General features: G+C 39.6%; 1 protein-coding gene across 1 annotated transcript; it reads left to right on the forward strand.

Annotated features, from left to right (window-relative positions):
• The first annotated feature begins 19,121 nt into the window (after positions 1-19,121).
• Positions 19,122-22,986, forward strand: LOC146424698 (cryptic protein-like). The gene is made up of 6 exons (XM_085042993.1): positions 19,122-19,366; positions 19,502-19,551; positions 19,665-19,841; positions 20,702-20,816; positions 20,938-21,047; positions 22,714-22,986. The coding sequence occupies exons 1-6, from the start codon at positions 19,254-19,256 to the stop codon at positions 22,824-22,826; spliced, it is 678 nt and encodes a 225-aa protein (XP_084899119.1). The 5' UTR covers positions 19,122-19,253; the 3' UTR covers positions 22,827-22,986.
• Positions 22,987-23,273: the final 287 nt, after the last annotated feature.

The following is a 23,273-nucleotide window of genomic DNA, read 5'->3' on the forward strand; positions in this document are numbered from 1 at the left end:
TAATACTGAATCTGTGTCTATCTTGTTGCTTATAAATGCTTTTTTCAATCCCATTTCAGGATGGATCTATATCCTCTTGACAAAGCCAGAGGTAATATGTATTCCTCAAGGAGGGATCAGGAGAAATTCTGATCCTCTTTAGTGTCTTGTGAGTATATGCTCTAGTTTGCAGGGGAAATGCCTGCTGTGCACAGCAGGAGCTGGTGCCAGGCTGCAAGCTCTCAGGATATTTTGTGACAAAGTCTGTTTTTTCCCAAATGTTTAAAATTAACCCCCTCTCTGCAAAATCTTGGCAACTGGCTTCATAAATTTCAATTTTTCATTGTAATTGAATAATATGATGATGTAATTATATGTCATCCGAGTGTGATAATTTTTCTTTCTTTCCACTGAGCAGTTATTTTTTTCTTTGGCTGGGTTTGTTGCTTGATTTGTTGGGGATTTTTTGTTTTGGTTTTGGGCTTTTTTTGTTGATGAGAGGCACTTTTTCCAAAACCAGCCTACAGATAATATATCCATCTTATGAGTTGATTTTCTCTTTGAAAATACAGAACGGTCATCTTGAGCTGCTGATGCTGGTGCAAAGACTTAGCATAAATTGTTTGCCTGACCTTTCTAGAACTGAAAGTCTTATTTTTTTCTTTTTAGCGCATAGTAATGTATTTATTTTGTAAGTGCAGAGAAAGCTTCCGCTGTCATTCACCCTTGCTCCAGGATGATAGAAGGGGATATATGCTGAGATTTTGCAAGTTATATCACCCTAAATACCTCTTTATGGATTGGTTCAGGCTTTCCAAAACAGTAATCCTTCTTATGAAAGTCATCATAATTTATCCTCCAATTTTGAGAGAGGTGCCATATTAACTACATAGTTAATATTTATGTGTTACATAGTCTAGTAGGCTAAATCAGTACCAATGACTTAAAGTAGATTAAGTCACAGCAGTAAAAAAGGGTTTATAATTATTCCTGGACAATTCCATAGTTTGAAGCTCTTTACTACACCATAAGTGCACAAGCACGTAAGGATTTAAATCAAGTGATCATACCCTTCACCAAAGTGAGTGTAACACAAAAATACTTAAAAGTTTAGGCCAGTTAAAATTATCTTGAGTTATTTCATATATTTCTTCTCTGTAGCAATGTTTTCTCAAGGACTGCAGACCTCTACTGGGTAGTTATATATATAAAGGAATTAAGATTCACCAGGTGTTGTCCTGTGCAGTGGCAACCCCAGTGTGAAGATGCTACACCCCCCTCACTGAAGCTGGTACAAGCTGCATTGTTTTTTTTCCCTAAGGTCTTTCACACAGCTTAGGCCTGGGGGAAGGGGAAGGTAGGTGCACCTCTTCTCCAACAGCAAAACTTGCACAGAATTAAAGAGAAATACATGTTGTGTTGTTTTACTAGGCCCAGAATGCATGTCAGAATTCAACTCAGAGAGAGCACTTCAAATTTTCAGTAATATCTGATCTGTTCTTAGACTTTCTACAAAAGTGTTTTATAAAGCCATATTAATAGTCTTATTGCAGAATTTTATTCCATTCTGACCATTAATGAAGTTTAAAAGTTTGAACAGGGAGAGACTGAGGGCCAAAGTCACCTCTTTAAAAAATGAAAAATCCACTCCTAAATTCCTGCTTCTGCTGGTACTTTTATGTCCGTATGTCCCAACCAGTACCTTCAGGGACTGGAAAAAAATTCTTGTATATTTCCATCATTAGGACAGGATATAAATATGCTAATTGATCATTAGGATAAAAATATTTATGTATCAGCAGGATTTCATCAGTTTCATGGGTAACCAAAGAGTCACTCCACATATTTCCCTCTATTTGAGACCAAATCAGTTCTACAGAAATTAATGAAGTGAGCTGAGACCATGAGAGACTTAAGTTAACAAGTGCTAGCCTCTCTAGTGGAAGCTTCTCTCTAAAAATATTAATCTACAGTGAAACTATAGATAAATTCATCCTGGGTATTAAATATTGATTGTGAAAAATTGAACAGGTATAAAGAAGAGTTATAATTTAAAATGTAGGCTACCTGTTCTTGATTTCTTTGTCATTATTCATAGACAAACATTGCCTAGATCACTGTCAAAAGTGGGTTGTCCCTCACTCTCTAGCACAATGGTGTGCATAGCTAACAGAAATGTGCAAGGTTCTTTAAGGAATCGAGTCATCATACCTCTTCAGCTGACTGCATTTAAATAATTCTATGATTCTGATACACATCTTGATATAGACATCTGCTCATCTAGAAATGGAAAATCTGTTTTTCAGCAGAGCAACTCGTGTTCATCTCTCTCACTCCCAAGCTGAGGTCTGTAAGCACCATGTTAAAGCTTATCAGTAGGGGCGTCCTTTACTGCAGCTGCTGAAGCTGTGCCAGCACAAAAGTTCCCTGGACGAGCAAGAAACTAGGGAGTTCCACTTTTGATTTACTCTGGTGCTAAGTGCACTCATTTTCAAAGCAGAGGTCTAGGCTGCATGTATCCATTTACAGATTTATTTCTGATTTGCATGGAGTTAGTTGACATAAAAATACATACATTTGTCACCACACAAGGAATACAAATTCATACCTCAGTTCTCTATAGCCCATAGGGCTTTTTGGTACATAGGAACATAGTTTCAAAAGATTGGTTTACAAGTATAACCCACTCTCTGCTAGGAGTTTAGTCTTTAGTTAAGTGTTAAGGTGATTCTCACCAGATCTAGGGGATATGAGTTTAAATTGCCTTGGGCTAGAATACATATCTCCAGCCACCTATTGTCCAAAATTCTGGTATCACTCTTTTCAATAAAACGTCACAAAATAGGGGCACAAAAGTCCCACAGATTATGTATGTTGAAGGCAACAGTTCATGAGACACATGGAGAGTCAATCTAGGAAAGCACTCTGAACACTCAAGCTGTGACAGTTAAAAGAGAAAATTAAGCTGAGGAGTATTAGAAGTCACTCATCACCCTCTATTATTTAAAACAGATAGTTATTTTTCCTTTGGTCTCACAGTTGTTCAATGTCTCATCCTATTCCTACAGAAATAAAAAGAACCCAATCATGGCCTGAACACTGGCCAGAAAGAAAAATTGAAAACAGACATTTAGCTTTTCTGCAGTTTTAAATAATGCCACTACAGCTGCTGCTTCTTCCTGCCCTGGCATATCCCAGACCCAGTGATCTTTTTGCGTTGTCAGCACAGAATTTTATTTACACAAGCATTTAACAGAAATCTGTTCAAGTCTTTTATGCCCCAAGGAAATCTTAAACTTTTCACTAGGCAGGGTAGCAGGTCAGGCTCTGGCAGGAGCTACCTTGGTAGCCCCAGCAGGTGAGCTGCTAAGGAAATATTGGCTAGCAGAGACATGAAAGCAGAACCTTTGCCTGTGAAGGGACAAACTGATGTCACAGTAGTTGGTCTTTTTGTTGAATACTTAGTGATTACCTCAGCTGGATCAGCAAAATTGACAGGATTCCGTGATGTAAGGAAATCCTGGATGTGCACACCCTCAAATCCATTTTCCTTTATCTGTGCGTAATGTAGGGAATTTCTATTCTCTATACTTTCCACTCCTCACGTAGATTGATCAGCACGTCCCACACATTTTATGGTCACTGTGGTTACATTTCAGGCAGTAATTTCCCACACCAAGTTGTCAGAGACCTGAAAGCCATGCAGTAAGTATTCACATGGTAGCTCTTTCACAGTAATTGAACAGATACTTGTTCTGATTATGCAGTGAATATGAAGTCCACTGCCCTCTAACGAAAAAAGAAAAAAAAAGGGACATTTTCAATTCTATAAGGTAATATTTTCATGTGACCCTGCCTGTACCTCACAAAAAATTCTAGGTTATCCAAGGCAATGTGCATTTTATATCTATTTAATTTGAACTCATTTAGGAAAAAGAGAGACTGTTAATCAACCCTAAAGTTTTTGGTGTCCACACTTTCAGAGAAACCATGGCTTAGAGCAAAATGCTTTACAAGTCATTGCCTGTATTGAGCTGCATAGGTGGAGAACCAGACAACCTGCTGAAGTCAGGTTTTTAAACTGAGAGTGAAAAAGTCATCATAGTCATCCACTTATGACTATGATGGATAAGTTCTATGGATAAAGTTTGGCAAGACAGAGCAGGCTCAAAACATCCCCGAGCACATCCATGTAATGTGTACACTGTGAATATAAAGTTACATGACTGTATTCAAACCTAACATTTTCAAATTTCTAAGAAGATATTTAAATTTTCTACTTACCCCTCTCCTCATATTTGTCATCTTTTGGCTTGTCCAAATAACAGTTTCAAAGGGAAAAATCTATAAACCCAAAAATGTTAACTTCAAGAAAATCTTTTTTTTCTCCCACTCCTTTCCAAATATCTAAATACAAAAGTGAGTTGAATCTAGATTTCATTTCTTTTCATTGTCAATAATGGCAAAACTAAGCATATGTGCAGGAGCACCAAGCTGAACAGCTCACAAATCTTTCATTATGAGAGCAAAGAAGCCTGGTGGTTGCAAAATTAACAAAATAATTAACAAGAGTTAATTTTAAAATTACATTGTTGGAAAGTAAAATGACATTAACAGAGATTACACTCAAGTCCAGAGTTTCTGCAGAGAGGGAAACAGATTAGGTTTTGTTTCGTTGCCTGTAGGCTTTACTTTTAGCCTTTTTTTCTATATTTCCAGCCAAATATAATCCCTTGCTTCCTCTGAATTCTTCTGTTGGTTCCAAAGTTATTTCATCCTTCATTTTGCCTTGTGGTTTCAGAAAAACCACATTTCTGAACCACAAAATTTCAGAGCTTTTTTTTTGTTTTTACAGTTTGTCATGTCCTGGTACAGTGAGTAAAGACCTGACCTGTGCTGACTACAGACACACATTGGAGCTGTGACTGTCCCAGTACCCACAGCTGAGGCATCATTCTTGACTTTCCCCAAAAACACTGCCTAACACAGCTCCAAAGCCAGATGCACAACCTTGGCCATCTTCTTCTTCAGGTGCACCAAGCATACAGCAGAACTGCATGTCCTTTAACTGCTGTGTTGCACTACAGCTTGCCTTCTTCCACCTTCCCACATCTGCATGTGGGAGTCAGAAGAAAGTACAGGCAGCAGCAACAAAAGCTCAAAGCAACAAAAGAGACCCCTGCTGAAGATTTGTCCCCGGATATGACCTTCATTTGTCTGATGGATTGCAACACACTGCTTGTATCAAAGCTATTCACTTCCACCATGAAAACAAGCAGGTTGACATGCTTGTTATTAAAGAGATAATACCTTTTGCCTGCATGAGGTAATTCTACTAGAATAAAATGAATGCAAAATAATCCTGCTCAAAACCAACAGTTTAGCTGCAGTTAGTTTCTGTGGGAAGAGCTGGCTTTGATTAGCCCAGCAAAAAAGCTCTGCATTTATGCCAAACAAATACATGTATTACTGCATACACAGGCATAGAACTTTTTTTCTCATGTTGACCATGCAGGAGAAGCAATCTGCCAAGTTGCTTGACCAAGACAATCTACCTATAACCATTTAATTATGCACAGAGCATACTTAAACAGGCTGAGTCCAAGGACTGTGGTATGTACGCCCTGGATGCCACACATACTCTGACATCTGAAATTCAAAAGTTCAGAAACGGCCCAGATGCAGCCAAGAACTTTTATCAGATGTAAACCCACAGTCAGAATGAAGGTATCCTATCTCCTTTCCACCCCTGATTTCTGCAGCCATTCAGCAAAACAGTTAATTCTGTTATAATATTTGAAAAACAAATCCAATCTCACAATGGAAATCATGACAGTGTCCTTTAATGGCTTTTTTCTCCTGTATGATGATTTCCAAATGGACACAGAACTTATTTTTTGCTTTATGGTGTCCCCAGTTCTCACTCTTGAGGCCATGGCAGGTTTTCTAGCCACCAGTGTGAATCTAAGAGTAGAGGGAACATACTTGCAACTAAGAAACGGTAGGATTACACTGGGAGCTGAAGAGATTATACTGGGGATTGAAGATTGCACTGAAGAGAAGGAAAGGTTTGGACTTCTGCTGCAAAAACATTCTTTCTTTCTCCATTCAGACAATTATAAAAATTAATTGATGCCATCTGGTAACTGTTATTTTTTACCTGTTTCCTTGCCTTACACAAAAACAAACAGACATGGGTCAATAACAGAATCAATAATAAGAATTAAAGCTAAGGATATTAAAATTGCCATAATTACATTCCAGACAGAGCTCAGCAGAAAATTGATTCCCTGTCCTGCAAATGTTGAGATGTAAAACATATTCCTGTCTTGTATCAGGACAAAGCCAAGGCTTTACTTTCTTTTTTTTCTCTTTTATTATTAAAAAATGGGAAAAAAAGAATCTGCAAGACATAAAAGACAGAGGAAGACAGAAACAGAAGAATAGAGACAGGTTTTAAATAGCTGATAGTCTTTTAGCTAGGTCACTAAAATTTGATTTTTGTGAAAGTCTGACTCCATTCCTTAGGCTAAATCAGAAAAAGTGGGAATTCAAGCCTAGGTCTCACAAATCCCAGCTGAGAGCTACAACTGTCATGTTATTTTCCCTTTTTTGAAGGTGGGTCCCTCTTCCTGAACAATACTCTGTCAAAACAATACATTTCCACAGCATCTCATTTAGAAATCAAGCCCTCTCCAATTTGTCACATTTCCAAACAACCATAGTTACAGACTGCATGCTTATTGTCAGACTCATGGAATGGTTGCCTGAAGCTACCTCTATGCAAGCCCAGAAATTCAATCTGGCATAAACACAGAGCATTTTATTTTTTTTTTCTTTGCCTCCAAAGATGAGTCTTCTTTTGCTAAATGGACACTTGGGAATGCACATAATTTCTGACAGAATGAAAGCTCAACACAGAATAAGCTGTACTGACAGTAGGACTCTGGGTTTAAAAAACAAAACCAACCCTTTATCTGAATTTTTCACAATGAACAGCTTTCAATTTTGTTGCGATTTTTCTCTCTTTTAGCCCCTACTAGAGGTTTAATTTCCCTTTCAGGAGCAGTAACAGCTAACAATATTCCCATTTCCTCTTCTCCTTCCTCCAATCTCCACAGCGTACTTCACCTCACTCTCAGGCTACTCAAGTGTTTGGGAAGCTGTATCATAAACCAAATGGGAGAAAGTTATCAGATTGAAAAATAAACTGTTGTGAAATCTTTTATGCACCTGGTTCAGCAAAAGCCAGGAGGTTCTTGTTCACAGTTTCACTGATCTCTGGGCTGAACTCTTTTCACACTCGGGCTGATCATTCCTTTACAGGCAACTTAAAGCTCACATTCAATCCTTCTGTGCCACGATAGCATCACACCAGCAAATCTAGATTCCCAGAACTGCATTGAAGCACAGTGGAATCCTGTGGCAAAAACAAGCCTGCAGCATTAACACCACCCCCACTGGCATTTCCCTGAGCATCAAGCATCACTCACCCAAAACAGAAGAATTATATCTAGTGTATGTAGTAGTACTATATACAAACCACAGGTTCTGTAACCTTCAAATATATATAATTTGCCATTTTCTTTCTATGCATCACTAAAGTAATCCAGTAGTCCCTGTGATTTGTCTTTTTTTTTCTTTTTAAGTGTGATTTCTTTATCAGACACTGTGTTTTGTCTAATATTGCAACTCAGTATTAGGACTTGCTAGACTGAGACTTCCTGAAATGGCAATCTATGCAGAGGGAGTCTTCTCACAGCTGGAGGAGAAGGGGGAGATGCAAAGTCTGTAAAGGGGAACCCTGTAAAACCAAATGTCTCAAACTACTTTTTGAGTATGCTTGATATTTTGCCTTGTTATCATAAATATATACAAAAGTCTCTTGTTAGCAAGAATGTGACAAAGTGGACATAAGGGAACAGAAGTGGAGTGGTTCATTGAAAGAGCTGTTTCATATAAAATGAGATACTGTTCTGGTCCGTTGATCTACAGAGGATTAGAGATGCCACCCCAAAGCTCCTAATGCTGTGAAACCATCAGTCACTAACGGAGAGCTGGACTGACTTTGTGCAGAGTAACTCTGCTCTGAGAACATCTCTACTTGGCCGTGCTCCTCTGCACAGCCTGAAGGACGGCAAGCACAGACACTCACCACCCTCTGCCTTCCCATGCACAAGCCTGTGCAATGTTGGGACATCCAGGCTAGGGTGAGGGATACACACTGCTACATTAAAATGTTAACACTGGGGCAAGATTGGGAGAGAGAGAACAGAGAGAATTCAATTCAAGAGAAAGAAGAGCAACCAGACTGAAGATCAAGGTGTACAATCAGCCGGTAGATGATTGCTTTGAAAAGTAGCTATTCATTTCCCCTATTCTCCCTTGCTAACATAAACCTTGAAGCTAGGAGTTACTCTAAGCACCTAGTGATCTATAAACTTTAAAGAGCAGAGACTTTCTCACTCGTCAGCAGTTGGTTACGCCTATTCCAGCAGGGTCCTAGATAATTGCAAGGCCCTGGCTGACAGCAGCCCAACTGGGAAGTGGTAATGCCCAGCGGAGACATAAAATGCAAACTATACTGACCGATGAGAGGTTGACCTCGGGACATCCTGATGAACCTTCAGCCACAGTGATACATACTGACCAATCTGCCAGTGCAGTGTAGGAAGGGGTAACAAAAAGCAAAACAACTCACTTTGATCCTTAGTGTGTACAGAAAGACACACACTAGCCTGCAATCCCAACACAAGGCCAAAGAAAAGGACTGGCCTATGCTCATGGTTCAAACACAGACATGAAAGACTCCAGCTAGCACCTAAAGAGTTAACAAAGCAGTGTGGCTTCACCTCAGCAGACATCCATGTACTCAGCTGTGGTATTTTTAGGGAAAAGGCAAGCTTAACTGGAGACAGTTCCCTCAGAAAAAAATGACAATGAAGACAAGACACATAAAAATTATCCTGATGTAATCACTCGAGGTCAGGCATGCATATATGGGCATGTGATCAGATCATTATGTGGGTGCCAAAATAATCCCAGAAAGCAGTGCGAGATTAAATATTCGTTAGTGTAGCTCTGCATCTAATTTGCAAATTGCCTTGCCAGCTGTTTTGCAGTAGTTTATAGATGTCAACCATAATTTTGATAACAACACATAAGACACATGCATACTAGTGCAGATTTATCATTGTGGGATTGGTGGGGAGGGGTGCTTCAGTGAGATTAGCTCCAGCTAACATGATACTTCCATGTTTCAGAGGATGTATCATGATGATATGATTACTTCACCTACATTACTTCACCAGGGATTGTGTTTCTCTCCCACAAATGTTTGTGGCTTTATTCTTGGGAGCAGGGTCTCTTCTGTTGAATAGGTTTAATCTATTACAAACACACACATAACCAGAGAAAGGACTGAGGAAGAGATTTTATATCACTAGATAAACATCAGCAGAATTTACTAAGAGAAGAAAGCATTTTTGTCTTGTCAATTTTTGTGTGTAGAAATAAAGGGCAGTTTTCCAAACGATGAACTGCCACTGGCCCCTGGAAATCTGTGTCTCTGTAAACACAGGAAGATTTAACAGAGAAAATGGTAGATTTTCACTTAAAAAGGAAATTTATAAGTGTTCCCAGAGCAACCATTATGCGCCAGTGGAAATGAATTAAGCCAGGCCAACTTTCACCATAAATGTTAGACTCATACTCAACTCAAACTGTAAAGTCATTCCAAATTCGCAGATATTCGCAGATATTTTCTTGCTGTCATTGCATGAGATAAAGTTTACTGCTCACTAGAATTCCCCAGATATTTATTTTTCATCTTTAGACACACAAAACTACATTATCAAAATGCACACAGACTGAATTCTCATTTCAGGCCTCTATGTCTCTTGGAGATTCAGGTCATAGCAGTAATATATTAAACTGGCTCAATCTTTTTTTTCTGTTCTTTTTGTTTTTTCCTTTCTCCATGCCCCCTACCCCAATCCCTAAAGGTGGTTATAAGTGGTTAAGCTACACAGTACTTGAAAATTACTGTATTTCCACTAGTTTTGTTTTCTTCATCAGTCATTCAGGTGTGCCATATTCAGACAAGCTGAGCACATGGACAAAGATTTCCTTTAAACACAGTCATGTCAATTCAAATTTTTTATGATGCTACTGTCTATGCTTGATCTGTAAAAGGACCAAATTTTAATTAAGTAACTGGAAACTTTAATCTTTACTCTGCTGTGAATGATGACTGTATTGATCTGGCAGCATAACTGAGGAGACAGAGTCTACGAGAGGAGAAGTAAGGCAGGAAGCTCATAAAAATTAGCTTTTCTGAGGAAAAGAAACAAGAAAATGCTAGTTTACCTGTCCATATCACAGTGTGAAACTGCAGCCAGCATCCTGTCTTGTGCCCTTCATAGCTCTTATTATCAAGAATAATTGTGTTCCAGAAAAAGCTTCTCTTAATTTACCATTCCTAGGTTAAAGAAATACCTCCTCTGAATGTTTTATGTTACAGCAATGACATCATTAATGTAACCGCTCACAATATACCCATTTTAGGTGACTTTTTCTATCTTACTGTCTTCAGGGCATTATATTAACAATGTTCATGCCACAACCACTGGTTTCTGTGGTCAAGTGAGTGCCTAACATGCCAATGTTACATTCCTAACTTGAAGAGTAGCTAGAAAATTCAATTTTCACATTGCATCTATCCATTCTCAAGCAGAGAATAACAAATTTCATCAGGCAGAGTTTGTTATAATCAGTTATGTCACCCATAGCTGTTTCCTCTCACCATATAGCTTGAAAAACAAGAGTAAGTTTTACTATTTGCATTTAGTATCAGATTATGGAACTACACCATTCACTTTTCTTTAACTCTGTGATTATTCTTCCCAAACCAAAAGGGAAAGTGATGCCAGAAGGTCAATCCTTGAGTGAGCAGTATGTTGAGATGTGTGCTGTCCTTAAGAGCATGGCTCTATATGAACAGATCCCACCTTCACTTTTGCTTTGTCCCACCTTGATCCTGCTGCCAGCATAGAGTCCTCCAGCATACTGGAGTCAACCACTGCTGAAAGAGAGTGACCTCATTTCCTTCTGGAGTTTCATGTGTAATCTGATTCCTTAAAATAACCCCTGTATTTCATATTTCACTCATGGGGTTTACAGTTTGTTCTTTATCATGGGATTTTTTTGTTCTCAGCACCAGTTCACTGACTGTCCCTAACATCCACAGCCTAGAAACTTTCAAAATTCCATTTTGAAATGACAACCTGTTCCGAGTGCCTGGATGAAGACATTAAAATTTGGCTTTGCAACTCTTCCCAAGCATATTGCATATGTACTTCATCTGATACATACAAATGGTTTTTAGAGATGCTGACCTGCACAGCTCCAGTTCAATTCGTGCAGTTCCCCAGTTAGCATGAAGCAGAAACAAAGGCATTGTAGTGGCAGAAGTTCAGCTTCAACACACACCTCGCTCTTTGAGCACAAGCCATCTGCAAATGGTGGCAGCAGCACATTTTGGATTGTTGGGCCAAGGCCAAGCTGGAGCCCAGGGCTGGCACAAAGGACAAGATCCCTCAAGTGTAGCAATAGACTGAAGACAAAAAGAAGGGCTGGCCTGCTGACAGCACTGCAGATTATGATATAGTGCTTTGTTTCCATTTTAATTGATACTAACATTTAGGTGCTATTATCATAGATTAAAATAACTGCTTGATCTCTCATTTTTGCTTGGCATCCCTGGTGCCTACAAGGCTACTTCCAAGAAGTGTCAGGCCTGTTCCTTATGCAAGTCATATCAGAGATACCCATTTGTGCAAGGTGGCTTTTATATATGTATGCATACATGCTGTTTTCTACTTTCAATTTGAATTCAGGTAGGGGGAGAAAGAGGGATGAAGGAATCCACCAAGGATTGTTTAGGATAATCTGATAGGTCATAACACCTGAAAAAGTGTCCTGCCTTCCTCCTTCCTTCAGTGTTTTGCTCTCAGCCACAAATTCCCTCACTCCCTGCTTCCCCCACTGGACCTCTTGCTGAGATGCTTCAATTCATAAGCATCTCCATGGTTCATCTCCATAAGAGGTTAAATGCCACTAATGCCAATGCAAATCTGAGTGTATGCTTGTGCCTTGATTTAGCTTTCTAACATTGTCTCTGCTTCAATGTAAAGCTTCATCTTAAAGAAATGCAGCATATTTAGCTAGCTTGAAGATCAAATGCAAGATCTATGCAGGGATTTCCATTCATGGCTGACTGGGATATGCATCTCCATCCCTGAATTAAGCTGTGGGATCAGCACTTCCTCGGGGACTCCTCTAAGGCTGCTGTGAAATTCATAGTTTGTATCTTGCCACAAAAACCCAGAAAGCTTTCTTGGGTCATATCCTACTGTGGCACTGCTAACAGCAGCTTAAGCCACACTGAAATACTTCCAAATAAAAACAGTGGGGGAAACAACTGACAGCTATTCAACCTTTGAATTGCTTGTGTCTTTACTGCTAGGGTGAATCATTTCACTGAGTAAAAATTTCACTCTAGTTTCAGTTGACAGCACCAAACAAGACTGCAGAGCCAGGTCAAAATATGCCAATAAACTCAAGCAATTGTGTTTTGTGTATGGTAAAGATAGATTTTTGGGTAATTTTGCAAGAAAACTACAGCTTGAGTGCATGATTGCGCTAATACTGTGTCCCCACATGGCCCCATAATAAGACACTACAAAACTTGGTAAGTTTTATGCAGCCAAAAAGAGCCAATTCTTAAACCCGAAATGTTGAGACAACTTCCTGAATGGTAGTCAAGACAGTGACACACACCAGAGAGCATATGGAAGAGAAGTTTATTCAGCTAGAAATCAGAGCACAGCAGTACTAAAACTCCACAAAAACACTTTCTGTCTCTCTGTGATGCTTGTCGCGGTTAAAAGCATCATCTTTTTAAACTTCAAAACAAGTAACTGTGCAAAATTTCTTTTCCTTCTGTACTCAAATTTTCTTCAGTAAAATACTAAAACTTTAACTTGAAAAAGAAGAATCAAAAAAGTTTCAGTCTTGCAGTCTCTTGGTGTTGGTATTGATTCATTTGCCAAAGCAACTTTCCCTCAAAAGAGGATAACTGGGATCTTCTTAATCACTTCCCATGTGTACTGTCAAATTTTCATTTTCATTTTCTTTATTTTTCTACACAAAAGACATGAAATACTTTCATTTTCATTACAAAACCTTTACAAAATCATATTGTATTTTGTTGATGACTAACCATGAGACTCAGAGGAAGGAAAACCTATATAATGCTCTGTTGTGAGACTGGGTTTATTCTGCAAAATTGTGTCAGCCTGTTACAGAGCATTACATCATTGTATAACATCTGCATAAAGCTCCCTTTCCAAGAGAGTGCTGTAGATGTTTCTTTTCATTTGGTAATATTGCTCCCATCTCATTTGTACTGAACTTCAGCCATATGTTGTCAGTGAGATGTGGGATGACTGCTCTACTCTGTATATAATGCTAATAGGATGAGAGCATTGAAGGTGGTATCGTTATCAGTGTATTACCTGTGGTTTATTTCCTAGGGAAGGGAAGAACAATTTAAATATAGGAACTGAAATCTATCTACACATTCCATAATCAATTTAATCTGGTATAAATCAGCCCTGCTACAGAAAGAGGCTGCTTGTCACACAGCCATAGCTACTTCTCCCTGCCTTCTGTTTCTGCCAGTAGTAGTGTTCATGTGACAAACCACATCAGGGAACAAATTCAGCAGAAAGCTAACTAATTTTTTTTCCCAAGCTGAATTTTCATTCAGATAAACTCCCTGCTTCAGCTCATTCATGGCCACACAAACAGTAAAGACAGCATGAGGGAGGCAGTACAAACAAATAACCCATGATGTAAGAGAGAGTGGGACTCACCCTTTTAGCAGCCACAGCCATTTATCCTGCTTATGTTCATCATGGACCTGTGGCATTAGTTAAATTGTGCCAGTCACAATATGGATTCTCTAACTCTCCTACATATTACTTTCTCAAGTCAATTAGTGGACAATTCCAAGTAAGTTAATGTAAGCCATTCTTAACTTGGAGTGAAAAAACTGTTCAGGTAATTTATACTGTTCATTCATACCATGCATACATACACAGAAATGCAGAAGCAACAGCAGCAACCTCTGCATGGTCCTATAGGAAATTCCTGACAGTAATAAGGGCTGGCCTGACCAGCATCTGTTGAGAAAGTTCTATGATACTGTAAAAATCATTCAGATTCAACTGTGCTGAAGTTTTACATAGCCCTTAAAAAGAAAGAGTACTTGGGTAGACGTCAATAGCCTTAGTAGCAAGCCAAAGACCACAAAAAAATCAAATAAAAATCTCAGGCTGGCTAGTGTTAGGTTTTTCCATCCAGTTTTCTTAACATTTAATGAATTAAACACGCTCAGAGACATCCCAGTCTAGGTTGCCTAGGGTCTGCCCATTCTTCAGAGAACTGTAAGTCCCCCTGACTGGGAGTTCTGCTTCACAGAAGTCTATAATGCCAAGATTTCAATAAATGTTTGGGGGGGATAATTGATTTTCATTATTTTCCACAATATTCTGCATAGAAGAATAGATTTAACTTTGCCCACTCTGGTTAGAAATCTAGTCCTACCAAAGATGGAATTTTGGAATCTAAAGATTTCTAGTCCATAGATATTTTGACTGCATTGACCAGACCGTGAGCAGGCTTTCAGAAGTGCTCCCAGCAAGCCAGGGACACTCACATTTTCTTCATCCTTGCTTCTGACTTTTTCCAATGCTACATCCAGATACTTCAGGCATCTATTGATCCTGAAGCTTTCAGAATTACAGAGCAACTGTAGAGCAATACGGTTGGTATGAAACACTGATATACAAAGAAACAGCACATATTTTCCACACTTCAGCCCACAGTGTTGCTGTTCACTTGCATTTTGGGAGAGTTCCAGAAGATGCAGGCCACAAACCTACAGCTCCTGGCATGAGCACAAGAGGAGTTTTGTGCCTGGATAAAGTAGCACCACATTTTCCTACCACACTTACACATATGGGCTACCTAATCTGTTGTCAGAACAAACTGTGCTGAAGACCCCTAATTAATGGTTAGCCTTCTCCTGTGTGCGCAGGGCTTGATTGAAATGCTCAGGGCCAGCGCCTTGGTTGGCTCCACTCTTATCTCCCTTGAAGCTGATAAAAGGAGTGCATCTACCCTTACTGCCGCTCCTCACAAATCCCTGGGCAGAGCAATCACTTTCTGGCAGATTCTGTCAACAACAAACAGCAGCACTTTTCTGCAGTGTCACACCAATCTCACCTCTGGTGCAGTCAGGCAACAGCAGCATCTGAGCAATTTTCCCTGTCCCACTCCTGTGTGTGTGCGTTGATGGTGAGACTATAGGGCAAAGGAAGAAACAAGGTAGCAAAAGCAAGAAATGTTTACCTACTGCTTTACAGTTCTCCCAGGTTGTTAGCTCTTGCAGTTGCAGGAATGACTTGTGATCTCAAACAAATGGCGCAGGGTGTGAAAATTGATCAATATTTCTTCACCAGCAGCTGCATTTTAGAAGTTACCTCCAGTATAGGGCTAGGAATTTGATACCCAAAAAACTACCCAGGAGAACTACATTGACACTGAATTTAGTAAAAAAAACATTGTGTGATGTTCTTGTGTTTACTTATCTCTGTTTATGTTTTTCTACCTTACATCTATGGAAAGGGGAAAAACAGCAAGCTAAATAGTAAATGACAGCATTTCAGCATCTGAAAATTGTAAATTAAATACTACCAGTTAGACCTAACAGATTTTTTTTCCTAATTTACTAGTAAAAAAGCCCTAGAGAAAATGTCACTTCTTCTTTTTAACTCAAAAAAAGCTCTTCTTTCTAAACTGAAAATGCTAGCTCCATTATATAATTAGACAACTCAAGAGAAAAAAAGAGTTGTTTGGATTGTAAGAATTTTCAAAAGTAAACATTTTCAAATGTGGATAATACATAACATTTTCTGAATACATGCAAAAATGGCAAATCTTTTATTTGTGTTAAACATTTAATAGTCCTAGTTCAGAACAGTATCTGTTGTTACAACAGTACTTTAAAATGTGATAGGTTTTAACCAAGCTCCTAAACTTTAACACATTTAGTTTAGAAGTCCTTGTCAATCACAGCAGGTAGAGGCAGACAGCATAATGGTAAGACTAATCTGTCTCTTCAAATTTGTTGCTATTTAAGATAGGAAAACCAAAATCCCTTCCTGAATTAACATGTTGTGATTTCTATCATAACAAGCTTTTTATGAAACATCTTACCCACAAGTGTTAGGATGAAAGTTTTAGCACTGATTTAGCTGAATTGCACACAAATGTACATCACAGGCTCTGAATTCTAAAAGGCATGGTAGTTCAGTCTGGAACAAGAATACAGCTTCATCTAAATCAGTTAAAGTCAGTAACAAACATAAAACACACCATGAAACAAGATGCCGTGAAGCTAAAGAGTTTGCCTGTATCTACAAGAAAATAGTTGAGTTTAGAACAATTGGAGTCAATAATTGTAGCAGCACTGGGAATGCCTTATCCCCTAAGATTGATGTAGCCCTGTGGAGCATTACCCGCAAGAATTCCCTGCAGAAACAGCCATTTCAACCTTCAGCAATGTGCTTCTTTCTTCTTGTTGAAGCTCAGTGCTCCCACAGGAGACATGAAAGAGCTTGTCATCATAGAATCATAGAATGAGCTGGAGCTGGAAGATACCCTAAAGATTGTCAAGTCCCAGCCCCTCTGCCGTGGTAATGGGCACCTTCCATTATACTGGGTTGCTCAGAGCCCCATCCAGGCTATCCTTGAACACTGTCAGGGATAGGTAACCTACAACTTCTCTGGGCAACCAGTACTAATGTCTCAGCACCCTCACGGTAAAAATTTCTTCCTAATACCTAACCTAAACCTACCCTTTTTCAATTTAATACCATTGCCATTTGTTCATATAAAAAGGTCCTCACCCTTCTTTTTATAAGTTGCTTAAGGTACTGGAAGATCACAGTGAGGTCCCCCCAGAGCCTTCTCTTCTCCAGGCTGAACTGCCCCAACTCTCTCTGCCCATCTTCAGGGGAGAGAGGCTCCATCCCTCGGAGCATCTCATGGTCTCCTCTGGACTGACTGGAACAGGTCCACATCTTTCTTGTGCTGGGGACCCCAGAGCTGGAAGCAGCACTGTAGGCGGGGTCTCAGAAGGGCAGAGCAGAGGGACAGAGTCACCCCCTCAACCTGTTGGACATGCTGCTTTGGATGCAGCCCAGGACACATTTGGCTTTCTGGGATGCAAGAGCACACTGTTGGATCATATCCAGCTTTTATCAACAAGAATTCCCAACTTCATAAGTCCTTCTCCCAGTCTGTGCTCATGTCTGGGATTGCCCCAACCCAGGTGCAGCATCTTGCACTTGGATTTGTTGAACTTCATGAGGTCCTCATGGGCATAATTCTCAAGCTTCTCAAGGTCCCTTTGGTTGGCATCCTGTCCTTTTGTTGTGTCAACTGCACTGCACAGCTTTGTCATCTGCAGACTTGCTGAGGCTGCACTCAATCCTCCTGTCTGTGTCATTGAGGAAGACACTGCAGAGCACTGGTCCCAAAACAGCCTGAGGTACATCACTCATCACCAGCCTCTACCTCAACACAGAGCCACTGACCACAACTCTCTGGCTGCATCCAGCCAGACAGTCAGTTCCTTATCCATGGAACTGTCCATCCGTCAAATCCAGGTGTCTCCCATTTGGAGATAAAGAGCTTCTGAACAGCTTGTAGCCTGTGATTGCAGAGCGCCAGTTGTATGACTTTTCCCACTGTGTTTCCATGATAGTAATTAGGCCATAGTTTTCTAATTTTGCAATGGTTTCCATCTTCTCTTGTTACTCATGCTGCGTGCAGTTGTGTAAGGGAACATGTCCTCAAAACACTCTCCATCTGCTTTAGTGCCATGAGGGTTGACTTTAATTAGGACAGCTATCTTTGCAAATTAAGCCGGCCTTTGTACCAAGTTGGATGAGAAGTGATCACAGCTTCCAGACCATTAATTCAGATGGGGCAAATCTGACAAGTGACAGCCACAGGAACATACAAACAAAGGATGATAATGTCTTTAGTCAGTGCAGCCATTTCTCCAGTGACAGTCTGACCCATACTTGCGTGGTCTTGTATCTAGCCAAGGTGAAACTTCTACTAGCTTGGTTTGCAGTGACACAGCGAAAACATTCCTCTTCTGTGTGCCACTCCAAAACAAAACCAGCTGTATTGCTGCAGTTTCCTGTCACAATTTGAGTAAAGGCCATGCATACTTGGTAGTACAAAATGTGGGAATGTGATGATAAAAGCTTACCCAGAGCTGCTTTTTGTACTTGGTGGTACAAAATGTAGATATGTGATGAGAAAAGCCTACCCACTGCCCAGCTGCAAGTCTTTTTGCTGATGCTTCTGAGCCATAGAAAAGCCATGTGAATGGTCTTAGCCCATTTCAGTACGCATGGTAAATTATATCTAGATGTCTGCTGATACTGCATAAGCTCAGACTAGGATACTTACTAACGCGCCTAATTTTACCAACAGTAAAAATTTTCAGAAAATGTTTCAAAAGGTTATTAACAGCTCTTGTGAGACAACAATCCTCTCTCAGGGAACTTATACTGCTTTTCCTAGTACTTTTAGTAGAAATCTCTAAAGGGGGGTTTAAGGATCCCTGCTGCAATGTGGTACAGTCTCATAAAGCAGATCTCTGGTGGAAAACCCTGGCAGAGACAAAGCATATAGGTAAGTCTGAGGCTTTTTAACCTTCCATATATGTACCTGCTGCAGTTCATCATACACTTATTCTGCAGGACAATGTCTGTTTTCTTGTTTTTCTCGTGCAGTATATGGTGGTACATAGTCGTCTGCGTTACGAAATATACTGGAGTTGAGATCTTCCTGTCTTGGGCTTTTTGTTGTGCTCATAGGCCCTTAACTCTCCCCCCAGCAGTAAGGTGGGAGCAAACCCCCACCTTGCTCCACCCTGCAGCAGAGCATGTAAATCAGGGGCTGGCCAGGGAGTCCCAGCCCGGAGGGATGTTCCTGGCGCCCGGTAAGGGCTCAGCAAGCGGCACGGCTGGGGACTATGCCTCCGGCGAGCTGGACAGCAGCAGGAAAGGTTCGTCAGCCCGGCTGCCTTCTCTCCCCAGCGGGGTCTACGGTGTGAGGGCTGCCGCATGCAACAGCCTGCAGTGAAGGCCTCCGGACCTCTTCCTTCTGCTCAAGCTCTCCCGGAGGACCTCACGGGTATTTCAGACTGCAGGAAAATGTACTGGGGAAATCACGTTAGGTGAGTTTGCCTGAGCTGCCGGGGACCTTCTCTAGCCCCAGGTTCTTATTCCTTTTAAAAGTTCACACACTCACCATCGTTTTAGCGTTTGTGTCTTACTAGCACAAAATTAGTTAATTTCTTTATGTTTTTCAGAGTTCTTTACACTGTGACTCTGGTCTGGCAGGCTGTTCATTTAGAAAAAGGTAAGGGAAACTTCGTGTTTTTCCCCCCGCGCCGTCTTTCTCTTGTACATTTACAGTGTGCATTTCTTCATTACAAACTACCTTTCCCTTCCAATTCTGCGCTTCTTGTCAAGGCCGTGAAAAAGAAGAACGTAAAGAAGATGTGAAAAGTCTCAATGCCACAGCACAGAAGCAGCAGCCCAAGAACGAAGGGACCTTTATAAACGCTCTCAGTGACATGAATCAGAGTTATGAAAGTAGAAAGCAACAGAGTTCCAGGTCATTCGTACCTTTCACTGGAATTACAGAGAGTAGGTAACATTTTTATGTAAAAAATTACATTAGATTGCTTTTAAAAATATAATATAGTAATGATTTAACTGTTTTCCTGGAAGATTACAGCCTGTTGGTTTTCTGTGGCCACTCATTTAAATTATATCCGTGGCCATTTAGTAAATGGTGATAAAAATTTAAGGTATCCTTAAGATCTCTCACTTGCAAAATGTTACAAGGAAAAACAATGAAGGATACTAAGAATGAAGAACAGTTTGGTCCCTCGTATTTACAAAAGCATCTGAAATTTTGTAAATGAAACTCTGTTAATTTTTTTTAGTTCACCATATTTCATGACCAAAAAATGTTAATTAAAACAAATAAGTTTTAGCTGCCTGAAAACACCAGTACTAACAGAAAAAAGAAAAAATACTCTGTTTCCTCCCACATGTAAAGTTTAAATTAGTGGTCAATCCCAAGAGTCTAAGAAATGCATGAAATTCCACCCCCCCCCAAAACAAAACTGCTTTATTCAAAAATATGCATCACTTCCCAGTAAAAATGTTCCATTTCTTAGTGTGATTGAAACCTTTGTCTGTCAAAGTGAAATATTTCCCTTGAACACATGCTGCTGCTACAGGACTCACCAGGCATTGCTTCTTTGCCATCTTGTAATCCCTAGTAGCTTGTTTCTAATCCTTAACTAAACAAACTGGGTTTAGCTGAGCAAACACTCCTAACAGGCATATAATTTTATTGTCTCTAAAGACAATAAAACTTGATATCTTGATATCCTTAAGATACTTTGAGAACCAGAGAGACCTGAGAGGACAAGTGAGGAAAGGTGAGGTTCATAGCCCCTGAGATGCATGTTAACCTCTGCAATATTCTCTTGCAGGCAAAAAACTGAACAGACACTGCTGCCAAAATGGAGGGACCTGTATCCTGGGGACTTTCTGTGCCTGCCAAAAGCACTTCACTGGCAGATACTGTGAACATGATGAGAGGCAAAGGTAAAAAAAAAAAAAAAAGAGAGAGAGATTAAATCAGAGGAAATGAGTGAGGTTCTCTGTATGTTTTTTTTTTCTGTGTTGGGTTCAGGGACGTACCAAATGTCTCCCTTGTCATTGACAGCAACTGCGGCAGCATTGCCCATGGCGTCTGGGTCCTGAAGGGCTGCTGGCTTTGTCGGTGCGGCTATGGTACTCTGAACTGTCTCCCAGAAGTAATGTACAATAACTGTGGTAAGAAATGGCGTTAAATCAAGCATTTTTATCCCATGGGTGACAGAATTGCCTTCAGCATTGGTGGGGGTGTTCAGAGGACGCTGTAAGTGTACTAATTAGACTTCTACAGTGTGTTGCTTTGCTTCAGAGAATGCATTAGTGAGACAGTAAAATGTACTGCTCTTGACTTGTAAAGTACATCACATAAGACACTTCCAGATCTTTATAATTCTGTGCAGTAGGAAGATTTCCACCATTCTACTTGAAAATTACAGAGGTTAAATACTTCTCTTCTGTAAAATCTGTGCATGTCTAAGACTTTCCACTTAACCAGGAAAATTCCTACAACTAAACTAAATCCAAGTATACAAATATGATTCTTGAATAAAGAAAGAGAAAAAACAGTAGTGTATACTAGTGTGGTAGAGGCAGGAACCGGCATTACACTAGAGAAAAGAAGAAACTGAAAACTAACATAAGTTATTTAACACATAGAATCATCAATCATAACACATAAATGACACAAAACTAATCTGAATCTTATTTCAAGACCTGTACCTCAATCTTCAGAATATTCTTGTATGAGTTCTAAGAATGAGCGCACTCCACATAAAAAAATATGTAGCTATAGTCCCGATCACTGTAAAACAGTGCCATCTAGTCTCCTCAAAAGCACTACATCATTTTAAGTCAAGTCTTTCTATATCAGCCTGTGGAGAACCCTGATTAAATGGTTGAATATTTTTAAAACAATGTGTCAGCAAGCATAAAGACTTAAAGATTGCTTTACTGATATTATTTCCGTGGAGAATTGACTAATCCAGACTGTTTTCAGTACTCTTTAATTGGGTAAGAAAACAACAGAATTAAGAGTTTCAAGATTCATTTGCACCCCAAGCAGCCTCTTGTTTCCTGACCAGATTCCTACCTGAGTAGCAGTGCCTTGAAGCTGTGACTTCTGAGTTGTAGCAGCAACTCAGATGTAAATCAAAACATTAGAAGGTGACATTCCTATCTTTGTAACCCCACACCAAAAAAAAAAAAAAAAAAGAAAAAGAAAAAAAACTCCTACCACCAAAACCACTTTTTCCTCGAACTTTTCTGTATGGAGCAGTTGTATGTGACACTACTCTTTAAACTCTGCATGTTCACCTTTGAATCAGCCGTATATCACAGCAGCAAAAGACATAATGGGCTTCCCCATGCTCTGGAAAAGCAGCTAACTGCTTACTACTCTTGAGCCCAGCTTAAGAAAGGCAGTAATGGTCTCAGTGGAGAATCCTCTGAGTGGCTTTCACGTACATGAGGGTATGGCATTTCTGCTTTTGCTAAAAGTGAAGTCCCTTGTTGAAGGAAGGGTTAAAGCCGACATTCAGGCTTGAGTACATATCGCTTGTGAAGTTCTTCCTCTTGCTTTTGCTTGGTATTTACTTTTGATTATTCTGAGATTAATGCCTGCAGGAGCTGATAAGTGCTATCAGTTGCTCCTCAAACGATCATTGATGGGACATCTATTTACATCTCTCCCCTGAGAATAGTCCCTTTGATTGGCTTTAACAGCTGATACCTTTAACTTAAGTACCTGTGAGATGTCAGAGGACTTTCCAAGTATGTTGAAAATCCTTGTGTTTTCAAATTTACATATTTACTCATTAACCATTTGATTTTCTTGATTTTTTTTAAGAACTGAAATCGGAAAAGGAGGAAATTATCATACTGTATTCTAATGGGTTAAGATTACAGCAAACAGTGTTTGCAGTCACTTGCCTGCTCACCATCCTCGTGGAGTTCTGCTAGCTGGCAGTTGTGAAACTGGACAAGGAGAAATACCTTAGAGTTGATATAACCCTCACCATGAATCATACATTTCTTCTATGAGCTACAGAAGATTCTTCTATCTACATGTTAGAGGCAGATTAAGATGTGTTAGTTAATGTTGAAATACCTGGGTTATTATAAATTCAGATTATATGAATGTGAAGTATTTATTATTATATTATTATATTAATACAGCTATCAATGTCTGATTCTAATGATTCTATTCCTAAGATACTGCTCTTCCAGTGGAAGCAAACCCCCTCCAATATTCTATGCCTTAAGTATTGTAAATTATAGCAATTTCTATTGTACCCAGTACAACCGCTTTAACAAATAAAACTGATTATATTTCTGAAAAGCATTGTGTTTAACTTTATTTAAACTTGAAAATTCTATCTACCAGTTGTCATTATATCTTATCTTGTA

The sequence above is a fragment of the Lichenostomus cassidix genome, chromosome Z, assembly GCF_008360975.1.
Source record: "Lichenostomus cassidix isolate B80296 chromosome Z, HeHo_3.0, whole genome shotgun sequence".
Lineage (NCBI taxonomy): Eukaryota > Metazoa > Chordata > Aves > Passeriformes > Meliphagidae > Lichenostomus > Lichenostomus cassidix.

Excerpts from the sequence above, each read along its gene's own strand:
- LOC146424698 (XM_085042993.1), top strand. The coding sequence starts at position 19,254 with ATGCAACAGCCTGCAGTGAAGGCCTCCGGACCTCTTCCTTCTGCTCAA. Across the intron at positions 20,817-20,937 it reads GAACATGATGAGAGGCAAAG|CAACTGCGGCAGCATTGCCC; the intron begins GTAAAAAAAAAA and ends TGTCATTGACAG. Across the intron at positions 21,048-22,713 it reads AGTAATGTACAATAACTGTG|AACTGAAATCGGAAAAGGAG; the intron begins GTAAGAAATGGC and ends ATTTTTTTTAAG.